The sequence below is a fragment of the Pteronotus mesoamericanus genome, unplaced genomic scaffold, assembly GCF_021234165.1.
Source record: "Pteronotus mesoamericanus isolate MK-2021 breed Mesoamerican mustached bat unplaced genomic scaffold, CSHL_Meso_final contig_73, whole genome shotgun sequence".
Classification (NCBI taxonomy): domain Eukaryota; kingdom Metazoa; phylum Chordata; class Mammalia; order Chiroptera; family Mormoopidae; genus Pteronotus; species Pteronotus mesoamericanus.
Genome location: NW_026555245.1, coordinates 7,894,295 through 7,907,112, shown reverse-complemented (window position 1 = coordinate 7,907,112; position 12,818 = coordinate 7,894,295). Strand labels below are relative to the sequence as shown.

General features: G+C 39.7%; 1 protein-coding gene across 6 annotated transcripts in view; it reads left to right on the top strand.

Moving 5' to 3' along the window:
- Nucleotides 1-12,818, top strand: part of LOC129078242 (transducin-like enhancer protein 4) — a 142,277-nt gene that overhangs the window by 69,418 nt on the left and 60,041 nt on the right. For 4 of the 6 annotated variants that reach the window (XM_054582999.1, XM_054582995.1, XM_054583000.1 and 1 more), the window contains 2 exons: nt 2,757-2,961; nt 4,263-4,279. In XM_054582999.1, coding sequence (XP_054438974.1) covers nt 2,757-2,961; nt 4,263-4,279 — 222 coding nt within the window. The remainder of the gene's footprint in view (nt 1-2,756; nt 2,962-4,262; nt 4,280-12,818) is intronic. The other 2 variants (XM_054582996.1, XM_054582998.1) reach the window with 1 other exon arrangement.

Here is a 12,818-nt window from a genome sequence, read left to right as displayed (position 1 = left end):
ACATACACGAATGAGAGTTGTTGAGAGGTGGAGGCAGCAAATCGGCTTTTAAAAAAATGTTTGGCTGTGCAAAGACAAGGATATGTATATAGGGCAGTAGCTGAAGAGGGCAAAAGAAGGTTATTTTAATTAAATTTAAAAACATTTATCAACTGCCAATGAATGTGCAAAGCACTGTGTTAGGGGCAGTGGAGGACACAAAAAGTGATTAAAATACAGTGTTTTTCCCTCCTGAAAAAATGCTACCTCAAGTTCTTTGGGCATTAGATAGGCAATTCATCTTAAGCAAAATGTTGGGGACCCTGGAATGAAGATTGCAAACAGAAGGACAAAATCACTAACAAACAACTGAAGATGGGGGTGGAGGGGGGAGATGCAGAATTGACTGAGCAATGGTACAAGGGAAAAAAGATGATGCCACTTTTGCCAGTGAGGAAGGGGTCGCCTTGGAGAGAAGGGGAGGTCCTCCTCTCCTAAGGCACAGGGGAAGAGGAGGATAGGGTAGTTGTTATAGCTCTTTTGAAGTAGAATAGAGCACAAGTGAGGATCCCAGGAAGTCTTCTCTATGAATGGAATGTTTGATAGACAGACTAGAGGTATATTTTCTGCCTTTGAAAATTTCCTGGTTAGATGGAAAAAGGGGGCCGTCGGTGTTGTTTGTTTGTTGGTTTGTTTTGTTTTTTTTTTGTCCTATAAGAGAAAACTAAAAGTGAAGCACCGATCTCCAAAGGTATTGCTTTTGGCTGAGGGTTTTTTTGTTTGTTTGTTTTTAATGTCTGAAGAAATAAACATTTTAAAATTGCTCAGATAGTATAAGAATGTCTCAGTGCCTTTTTTAGTTAACTAGGGTTTGTGTTGGATGTAGATTCTCACAGAGCTTTAGAGGCTAGAAAGGATGGTAAGAGAGACACATATGCAAGCACTTAATGAATGCTTGCCACATGAACTCTGATCTGAGATAGAAAGTAGCTACGTGCCCAACCCTTACACACAAAGTATTAGGGGATTTAGAGGAGAAAGAATTGGAGCAATTTTCTGGCAATTTCACTTGAACAAGGTCTTGAAATAAATTTGCCATATATTTACCTGAAGGCCTTGTTTTCTTCATAGCCGTTCTTTACAACACATTTAGAAAATATGATGGTGTACTCAATAGTTTTTGGTCACAAGTCCAGAACAATACCTAAAGAATTATGAAGATGATTTTGACCACACAAATGAAGAAATAATTATTGTGAACCATGCAGTTAGGTAACACACTGTCAGGACCTGGGCTTGGGTATTGCTGGGTGGAGTGTCTGGATCCTTGCACTGATTTTTCCATTTTATGTATGTCAGCTTGCCTTAAAAGTGTTGCTGCTTTATTACAATATTTTAAGTGCACGTAACCAGAAAATAGGTGCAGGTCAATTGGAGAAAAGAGCTAGTAATTAGTGCTGTGCTTTGACTTTTATAGTCTGACACAGGAAGACATATAGAGGGGAAGAGGAAGGAAATAAAAGTAATTTGAGGAGGGGAAAAATATGCACTTTTTTTCTTTGAAGTACTGTCTTTAAAAATAAGAGCATTTCAACATCCTTCTTACCAGTGAAGGGGAGCAGCATTTGCTACCCCACACATTTTCCAGTAAGCTATTTTATGAAACCCTCCTTAGAAAATTAGAGAAGAGACTATTAGGCTATCATAGGATGGGCCTGACAAGTGATTTATTTAAAGGCATTAATTAAAATGTGATCACTACAGAAGTTAGAGGATTTCTCAGCACTTACTCTCGTGGAACGTTGTTAAGCAGAGAGGGTTTCAAGTTGAAGGGATTTCTGTTGAGGGATGTATTAACTCAGCATCCGCCTGTCATCTGCCCCGCACCCCTTCGCACGGGAAGAGGCGGCCAGGCTGCCCACAGCTGAGCTTGATGCAGCCTCGGTCTGGAGGCGGCCTCTGCTGAGGTCAAGCACTCCCATTCCAGCCTCTCGAGGGCTTTCTCCATGTGTTGGCAGTGTGCTGGTAAAAATGACTTTAAACTCTTGTCAGCACAGTTACTGGTGCATGCATCACAGTCCCACTCAGATAAACCTGTCACAACATAGAGGCGGCTGCTGGAGAAGAGTACAAGGGCAGGCCTCTAGCTTTTCATTCGAGCATCACTAAACGTGCACAGAGTGCCCAATTATTTCAGCATTATTGAGCAAGCCTACAGGAGGACCCAAGCCTTGCTACATTAGATTTTCTTTAGTAATTTGCTCAAGTACCGCTGAGGACACTTAAAGGGGCTTAAAACGGTGGCTGCAACCAGTTTCCTTTTCTGGGTTGTTAATTCAGGTTTTCTCTTTCAAATTAACTCTCGCTGCATGCTGTGCAGCGGTTCTGGGAGAACTGTTTAACACTAATTTTCTCAATTTTCAGCTTTTTTTGTTCAACATAACTGCCTTAACAGTTAGTCACGTATATGTTTTGATTAGCAATGCATGCTATGTTTTGGAGAATAAAATACAGATGCTTTATTAAAGAAATCTGAATTTCAGCTATTAAAAGTTACTTAGGTAATTGCAGAACCCCCAAATATAAGTCAAAAAGAGAACCTTTCTTAATTATGCATCTCCCTCCCTCCCCTTTAAATATTTACTTACTTATTAAATCCTTCATGGGTGCTGGGTTTTCCCTGATTTTGTTGTACATCTTTTCTCTCCTTTTATTTTGGGGGTGGGGGACCGCAGATACAGGGAACAAGTTCAATATCTTTGTCTCATTTCTCACAGCAGCAACAACTCCAGGCCCAGCATTTATCACATGGACATGGTCTGCCTGTGCCTCTGACCCCACACCCTTCGGGGCTTCAGCCCCCTGCCATTCCACCCATTGGTAGCAGTGCTGGCCTTCTAGCTCTCTCCAGTGCCCTGGGAGGCCAGTCCCACCTTCCCATTAAAGATGAGAAGAAGCACCATGACAATGATCACCAAAGAGGTGAGTGATTCTCTCAGGAGGCCAACCTCATATTACCTGCCTGTTGCTGAGGAGAGGTTCTGGATGCCACTGTTCTTTCTCTCGCTTGCTGTCGGTTTAATTTCACCATGGACTAAACAAAGAATTTCTGCTGGAAGGTAAATTAATTATTAGAAGCAGTCTTTTGCCAAATGATATCCTCATGGCTGGCGAGAGTTAATGCATTTCTTAAAAACAAGGGATTCTGTTTTTTGGTTATTGTCTTTGATCCCTCCCTAGCTACCACCTTCTGTGTTTCCCGAGTCTGAATTAGTAATGAAATCCCACGATGCTCTGTGTTTGAAATAGTGAGTGTCGTTAATAGCTAATTTTGACCAAATCTATTTTTGGGAGAGACTTGGAGATAGAGGCTCACTTTATAGTTTGACAGAATCAATAATTATTATTTATAAGTCAAATCAGCCTATATAGTACAGTAAAAATCTTTCACAGGTAAGAAAACAATTTTAGTAGTCTTAGTAATTGGGAAAACAGCCCACATTAGTGAAAGCTGTTGGTTTAACTGCCTCTCTTATCCAGTCTGATTAGAAGCATGAAATTAACTCATTTCTTCCTAGAAGAACACAATTGTTTGGGCAACATAATTGATATAAAGGCCAGTTCTGCTCCCTCTAGGTTGGTTTCCTCCTTCCACTAAAGGAGATGATGGTACAGAGTCCTTTTGATGTGATATATATTTGTATGTTGCTTAATAATAATTTATATTAGTTAATGGCAGAAAAGCAAATGAAAAGTTCTCTCCCAGCATCCCTTTATGGGAACTTACTTATTAGCACATGGGTGGTTCATTGGTTGGAAGGGTGTGTCTCATAATTAAAACCTCTTATCTACTCCTGTTGCAGTGTCATTACCATGAATTATAATCTGGGGTAAATGATATTTATCACGTAAGATAAATTTTCCATCTCTGATGTTGGAAGCGCTATAGTATTTGTCGTCCAGTTATCTTAATGCTATGGTTCAGAGCTAAGGCAAAATTAGAAGCACTTTTATAAGTGGGGAAGTTGATAAGGGATATGAATAATAGGAATATTCAGCTTTGGTTTCTGAAATTGTATTAAAGGTAGACTGGCACTTTGTGAATCTGCTTGAGTAGGATTACTAATTAACTTTACAGCAGATTTCACGTCTGCACCATGTATTATTTAGCAGTGATCAATTTTGATAAATGTATGTCTTTATGATGTAAACTAACTGGTACTTTCCTTTTTTCCTTCTTCCCACCACTTTGTCTGCATATGTTGTTGCTGTTTTGCCTGTAGACAGAGACTCCATCAAGGTAGGACTCAAATTCACAGGTGAAGGAATGGCTTAAGGGGGCTCAGAGAGATCTGAATATATCCAGTAATGAATTCTTTGAGATTTAGAGAATGATTTGGTAGGACTTATCCAACTAGTGGTTGACTGCATTTTGGGGAACACTTTCAGTCGTGTGGTTGAGATTTTTGAAAATATTGGTTCCATTTCTCTATCAGAATTAGATTTGTAAACCAAGATTGAATTATATGATCTGGCTTGCATTGCTCATGTTACTGTCTTGCTATGTGAAAAAAAAATAACTGCTTTTCTTCAGGCTTTGGATATAAGATAAATAATAAGGAAAAGAAGTAAATAATCGGTTTATAAGGAAATACGCATTTAGTCTCATATTTTGGGAAACAGTTTCATCCTACAAAACTCTTTTATCAAAACATTTGTTTAAAAGCACTTCTTCACTAGACAGATTTTTTTTTTTAATTCAGTAGTATCTTGGTTTCCAGTATAGCAGGTTATCCTCTGTAAGTTTTGCATCTTTCTTACCTGCCTTCAGTATCTCTTTATAGACAAGTTTTCAGGAAAGAGGAAAAGTATTTAGGGAAGGGCCTAATGATTTGTATATGCTTGTGTAACACCAGAATATGGGATATACTAAGGATGTCTGAATTTATATAGAGAGCAAATAAGAAAAACAGGCCATCGTGGCAGGAAATGAGTAAAATATGAAAACCGCCTGATCACTTTTGAGCCAGGCATAGTGTAAATATGCTGCTGATTATGCATAATTATGTTGTGTATGCCATTCTATTTTGTATAGATTAGGAATGAAAGGACATTTCTTAGGTGTTGACCGAAGTACAGATGCTGTCAGTTTCTTCTCATGTATTTTACAGTTGATTGTTTTGGACTATAAACAGATCTCTTGCAGTTTTTAATGAAGTTATGTACATAGAGACTAAAATCTTCCCTTGAATCCACCTGGGCTGTCACTTTGAATACCTCTTTATTCCCGTCCTTTACAATAAAAGGGAAGTAGGGTTTTTTCCAAAGCCTTAAATAGTGGAAAACAATAATCTGTTTTACCCTTGAAGATTTTTTGTAATTTGAAAGGACATCTGCATGCCCGTGGAAATGTCAACATTTACAATTGGAACTGCACACATTGAATTATTTAATTATGCATTTACAGTTGTATATTTTGTTGTGTAATATGCATATCAATACCTAGATTAAAAAAGCATTCTTAGAGTGTAGTAAGTGTTCCACCCATGTGTACTTAGGAAGTAGTAAGTCAATGAATGCATTGACCAGGAATAGCTGATAGCAACCATTGGAAAGCCTGTCTAGTTATTCTGAGGCCATAGTATAAACATTCCCTGCCTTCTTATGATAAATGCATACCTTTAGGCAGGCCAGTGAACTAAACAAAAGCCTCCTCTCCTGCCCCACCCCCAGAAGACTGAAAATATTTACACTTCATTGCACACACTTTTGTGTCAATTACATGTTCTATCCCTTCATGCTAGAGTAGGGTGTATTTTGGAATCATCTATAATCATTCAGTATGAATCTGGGAGTGAGTGTCTATATAGTTAGAAGCCAGGGGAAAAACAAAAAGTAAGTAGAGGTGGATGATTTCGGCTTGACTTATTATGGAATGTTAGCTACAGTGTAAATAGATTTTTGGGGGTGAGGGGAAGCTCCATTCTCAAATTTGACGTTGTGTTGTGTCACGCTTGGGGTTGTCCTGTGGATTTGAAAGGTGAAATAGTTTGCTAGTTTTTGCAGCTGTGTTCTCTGGTGCTCAGAGAAGCAGTTAGTTGCTTGTTCCATCGATTGTCCTCCTCCTCCTGTAAGTGATTCCTGGTTAAGAGGGGCTTTTTATGATTGTCCGCTGTGTGACTTGAGATGGTTTTTATCAGCCAGAGTGTGCCAGTTGCCTGCAGCTGGAGTCAGGCTTGTATGAAATAATTTATTCATGCAGGATAATGCTCCTTAACATTTAACAGGTAATGAATGTGACATAAATTTCCTTCTTGCTTTTAATTTTTCCCTTTCCTCTTCTAATGTGCAAACAGGCAGCTCTGGTACTCTAAATAATAAGTAATTTTTGGCCATCTGTCAAAAGGAAATTTCAATACAAATTTAAATTAATGGTGCCTGAAATTTTTTATAGCTCCTCTAAAAGCCTCTAATGTGCAGAAAATTCTGAATCTGCTGGTAGTAATTAGTGTTGCATGTAATGAGGATGTGGGCAATGTTATACAGCCCCAGTGTAACATTTTGATATGGTAGCAAAATTTTGATTTATACAAGGTTATGGATGGGTTTAATTGTGAGAGACACTTTAAAATGCTTTCTTGATGTTACAGATTATTAAACAGGGCAGATTTCAGAATAGCTTATAAAATATAAATTTAAACTTAATGTAAAGATTTAGATAATTAAAGTGCTTTACCTTTAGGTGTCAAGGAAAGTGAAAGAAATTCTCCCTTTCAAGTGTTTGGCTTTTTCCTCCTTTTTCTTTCTCTCCTAGGTAGTTCTGTGGCCAGTAAACCACATGCTATCAGTTCTGTTGATCTTGTTTTCTGTACCTCCAGTAGCCAAGTTCATTCCTAGGTCTGTTATTTGTAGGCCTGTATCTGAAGTTTTTCAACAGTGGTGGAGAATGTAAATATGGACCTGAAGGAGAAAGCACTGTAGGAGCCCAAGAGTTAACTTACTTGATGATGAGCAACCAGAATGGTGTGTGTTCTAGGGTTGTTGAAACCTGCGAGTCATTTGACTATCCAGTGACTCCTGTGCCCCAGATTTGGGGTCTGAAAATGGCAAGACCCAGACCATGATTCACTCAAATGCTTAGTGGTAGGGTGGAAAGCCCGAAGCTCTTCAAAAGGCCCTTGACAGATTTGGAGTCCCACTTCTCTTTTCTGGGTGGAGGCTTTCTCGGAGTGTTCGGGAGTGTTCAGAACTGTTTCCCTCTGCCCATGACTCCTCCTGAGGACTGAGAGGTAAAGTTGGTTGGGTATGAGGTGGTGGCAGAGGGGACATTCCCACATGCTGCCAGTCGCTTTGCGGTTGCTTGGGGCAGCAGTTCACGAAGAGGGGTCAGTAGTGTCCTCACATCACTGCTAGTTTTCATCTGAGGGGCTGGGATGAGGGTAATAATTCACAGCTGTGAAGGACAAAGTGCCTGAAACTGGGTAGGAATTTGAAGTTGAGAAATTAGTGTAGTTCTAATTTCCACCATCCCTCCCCCTGCAAATGTTTGCACGGTTCTAATACCATCTAGCAAAGAAAATAGGCACCAAAATCAAGACCAGCTTCTAATATAAAATGCAAAATTCACTATAACCAGCTATTGTTTACTTCATAAGGTTTATCAGTGGGCAATTAGTTCAAATTGAAATGTATGATTCACACCAAAAAGAACTTTTGCTTTTATTAGCTGTCATACAGGAGAAAGTGGGTTTTCAGCCCAAATTGACAGAATGATTACTCCTGTTTGCTTCTTCGCTTTGTAAGTCAAGACTTTATGGTCAGGGTTGTATTCCAGGATCTTATGTGACTTTTTCTACCCACCCTCATGTTTCCTCTTTCAAAGGCATAGAGATAGCAGCTTGATAAGAGTGTGGCTTGAAGCTGTTTAACCCCTTGCCATGTACTGTGTGGGAGAACACAGAGAAGAACCCACTTGAGGAATGGGGGACCTGCAGGATAGGGATAGCTCTGTGGGTAGAAGAACTGAGTCTAGATTTGCACGTATATGTTGGTGATGAACAGCTTAATGAAGTTTTCCAATAATTAAGGGAGTAAAATATCTATAGAAATATATGCTGATCATCAATAAACAATTCTTTTTGTATCCTTTAACCTTTGAACACAGAACATGATGTGTTTGAAATTCAACTCCACTTTCCAAACATAAGTATTGTTTAAGATATGCTTTTAAAATACATTTTTAAGTAGGGTTTTTAAAACATTAAGTAAAATTATTTCCTTATAGGTGGTGTTTCTGATACCTGTTTCCCAACAGAGTAAAGTTCTCTCCCACTAATTTTTAGCTCCTTGGAAGCAAGAATCAATCGTCTTTGTGGGTGGAACTTTCATAGAAGAACAAATCAAGGATTAGTTTGAGAAGGGAATTATAATAAAATTAGGAAAATCCTGACTCTGTGCTAGAAATCTCCCTCCCTCTAGGTAAGCTGTGTATCAATGGGCAGGTCAGCTTCCTGGATCTCAGAGCTTCTACCCTAGGCATTTTTCCAGGTGTTTGGAATGTGGATGTTTTCTTATGTTATTCATTCTCATCCTAGAAATGAATTTTACAATAAAAATCCTACACTAAAGGGTATGTTTCAGCAATTAAGTTGGACATATCATTAAGCAAAATAAACACAATGATAGCTACATTTCATTTTGGATGTTGGGTTGTAGGGGAATAGTTTAATGTTTTAAGTTACGCCTTTTAAGCATTTAATGTTTAACTCCTTAAATTTTCCAAAATGAGATGGTAATTTGAAATTAAATGTTTCAGCACTACTGTTGCTTTTTCATGTAGGAGTATTTGTTTCTACCGTGTATTTCACTATTTAGAAGTGACCTTATCAAAGACAGTCAGGAAGTTTTATTCCGTGGGTTTATGATGCTGTACTTTGTTCGGCATTAATTGATACCTGCCTTTGGGCATGTAAGCTGTGTGAAATGTAACAGGTGCCCTGATTCCAGAAAATGTGTTGTAATTATTTGTGGAACAGATGAATAAATATCTTTAGGGCATAGCCGATCCTCAGGTGGTGAGTGCGATGTGATTGGGGGAGACGTGCTTGTTTGCTGCGCCCTCCTGCACCAGTCACCAAAGCAGAACAAATATTAATTAACAGGGGTGGGCTGGTTGTGGGGCTGCCTTCAGCTGATTTTTGGCAAGGGTGGTTTAATTCTTTTCCTCTATAAAGGAACCCTCTGAGTTACAACCAACGTTTTTATCCTGATGTTTAATGTCTTTAATTTTCTTAACTAGGATGCATTTCATCTCTTGCAAAAATATTACACCATAAAGTTTCTATATAACTGGCACTTGAATTTCACATTTGCTTCTCAAAATTAGACAGTTCTCCCAAAAGAATTATTCTAAAGAATTGTTCACCTTCTTTTCTGTATTCTTACACCAATGTTTTCTGATAACCCACTGTGGAAAAAACATAAAATCGCCCAGGGGGAAGCTTATTACTCTTACTTTTGCATTCTTGAGTCATTTCTGCTGTGACACTTACCTCTATCCAACTTACATGTTTTGTTCTACAATGGTTTAAAGTAATTCAGATATATTCTGAGTTAAAGACTGTGTACGTGGGGACCACTACTAACAAGGGTTACAGTTTTGGTCATAAAAAGGAGTCATTTAATTTATTACCTATGGCAACTGCCCTGGGACAGGACTGAGCAGAATTCCAGCTTCATGGAAGAGGACTGGAAAGAAGTTTGCTGAGGACTCTGAGTAATTCTTCTAAGTAAGCTTGCTCTTAAATGAAAGTTATAAATCGTTATTTCAAGATTAAATAATGCTGCTTAGATATGGCAGATCAAAACTTTAAATCTTAGAATTGAATCTAAATGTTGAACAAAGTATTACTTTGTTGATCAGATTCCATAATCAGACCCAATTTATTTATTTCTGTTTGTGATAAATTATGAAGCTTAAAGAAAAAACATTTTAAGCTTCACATACTAGTATTTTAACTTTAATTTCTGCATGTGATGGTTGTAATTGGTGGCTAAGTCGCCCCTCCCCTAGGTTCAGTGATGTCTCCTGTTTGCTTCCTGAGAAACAGGAAAGCAACAACGTACACCTGCATGTAATCCACTCATGCACAGTCTGCCTTTCTTCCCCCCTACTTTTTGATAATCCATCCCCTCTCAACACTGAATGTTCATGAAAAGCTTACTCCTTCCTGGCCTTTACCACCCTATCTTTGACTGAATTGCAGGCAATGCAGTGGATATTAAAATGTCTTAAGTATTGTTACAAGTGCACTTTCTGAGATATGACTATAGGGTTAGCTTGAGGAATTCTTTTTCCAATTAATTAATAGACTCATTAATTACTTGTATGACACCCCAAGGATTCTTGAATTGTCTTTCCAAAATTAGTACTTTGCAAGTTGCTGAATGTTCAGATGTAAGGACCAAGGAGGTGGGGATGTAAACAGGCTAGTGATGCCACCCAATGAGAGAAGCCCGTGGGGCCACACAATAACACCTGAGTTTTATTTATTCTTCCTTGTGGTCATTTTTACTTATTCTAGAAAATTTTGAGTATTCCATTTATTTATCTTTCTTTAAACTTCTGTTTTCTTGAGCGACATTTGGCCTTTTGAACAACAAAATAAAATTGGAAATGCTAATGTTTTGAGCCAACTAAAGGAGGAAAATAAAAATGTCACCATGGTAACAAAGCTGCTTTCTAGATGGTTTCCTAAGATATGCCTGAACTAGAAGCAGATGTCTGATTTGAGAATCTTGCCTCCTTCAATGTAAACAAATAACTTCTGGGCAGGTGTTGGAAATAATATGGAAATCCTATTAAGGGGCCCGGGTTCCTGTCAGTCAGGAAGCCCATGCCACAAAGGGCTGGTTGTCACAGAAAGGAGCAGAGTAAATTCTCATTAGGTTTGAGCTTTTCCCAGGAAATGATTGTCTCGGTGTGTTCTTTCTCCTGTGAATCTGAATGTAAGCTGTTGCTTCTGCTGATCTATTCACAGTTTTATTTTTCTCCTCTTCATTGCAGATCCTCCATCGCTCTGCCAGCCTGTAGTCAGTCTCCCCTCAGCCACCCCTTCCCTTAGATTAACACTTGATCTGTGCTACTGCTCTGAGAGTTGTGACATTTGTGATTTTAACCTCCCACCCTGGGTGGGGGCGGGGGGCATGTCAGTCTTCACCCCTGGGCCTGTGGACAAAGAAGCAGGCTGCTGAGGCAAGCGCTGAGAGCTGTTTGGGACTGGCGCAGTGAGGAGCAGCAGCCGCGACACTGATGACTGTTCTGTGTACGTTTACTTGGAGTTACGGTTTTATGAACTGAGCAGAAACTGTAAAAATCTGGAAAGACAGAGCTCTTTATGAACTTTTAAAAACCTGCGTAGCGGTCTGGTAAGCCTCTAAAACTGCACTGTCTAGATACAGTAGCCACTAGCCTAGCCACTAGCTGCATGAAGCTATTTAAATTAGTTTAAATAAATGAAATAAAATTTAAGCACCAAGTTTCTCAGTTGCATTAGCCACATTTCAGTTGCTTGGTATAGCGTCATGGGGCCATGGCAACCACCATACGATTGAAGATGCAGAGCGCTCCCCATCAGCACAGAAAGTTGTATTGGATAGGGAGAGACTTGGGCCTGAGAAGCTAGCTGGGTTCTGCTCTTCCTTCTGGTGAAAACTGACTGCCAGTATGGTAAAGCAAGGTTCTTCTTGATGCCTAGAAAATAAGGGGCATGTTTGTATTTGGGTTTGTAGCTGTCACTGCTCAGGCATGGTTGATAATGGTTGGCTGCACTAATGTAGTGATGTTTAAATGGTTGTAGGTTTCTTTTTCCCTTGTGGAACTGGTGGAGCAGTTTAACATGGATCTTCCCGAAATGGACCCCTAGGGAGGTGCGTTTTAACGTTTCTAGAGAAAGTGAGGCAGTTGGAAGAGGTGGAGGAGGAGGAGAAGGTAGAGGGGTATGAAAGCTTTGGGTAATGATGCTCTTTATAATACTCAGAAGGTTAAATGTGGATAAACAGAAAACAAGGCTTCAGAAAAGCTACACTATTATTATGCAGCATTTCTCGGACTATAGTCCCCGAGACGCACTTCATAAAGCCAATAAAGCGCGCACTGGTGGTCTCCCGTTGCCCTAGCAACAGACCATGGGGCAGAGTCTATGTGAAATGCATGAACATCTGTGAATTAATCTTTCTTAGTTTGTTCTTTTCTTGGCACTGAGTGGGCCACTCCGGCTTGTGCCTGTGACACTGTGTGTGGAGGGGTAGTCTGGAGCAGTCCCCAGGGCCTCGCCCCAGAGTGGATGGTGGAATGGCAAGTGCAGGGAGATGTGTCCTGGTAGTGCCCTCAGCAGTGGAGGGATTCGGCCTGACAGCACTCTCAGTGGGACGTTATTAGCTTCCTTTCTGGTGCGTGGGGAAATGAATAAAAATTTTTCTAGTAAATCTGAGCATTATTGGGTTTATTGGGCTGCCCTGAGAAAATAATCTTTAGGAAAAATTGAAATAATCACTTGTGTTTACACCACAGTTATCAGGACATGAAAGGTCTCTGAGTTACATTCTGCGCCTTTGCCCCAGCCCCAGCCCCCACTCCAGGGACCCTCCACCCCAGGATTATAACCAAACCATATAGGACTGGTGTGAATGAGACTCCTGAGTCAAGACTCCTGAATTGGAGGCTTTGGCCGGGATCTGTTTCGATAAATCTGGTAGTGTCCTAGTGTGACCTTAGAGAAATTTTAAACTAAACTGGTGACATTTTTGCTCTAGGGAGAATAGAGCAAACTGTGACTAAA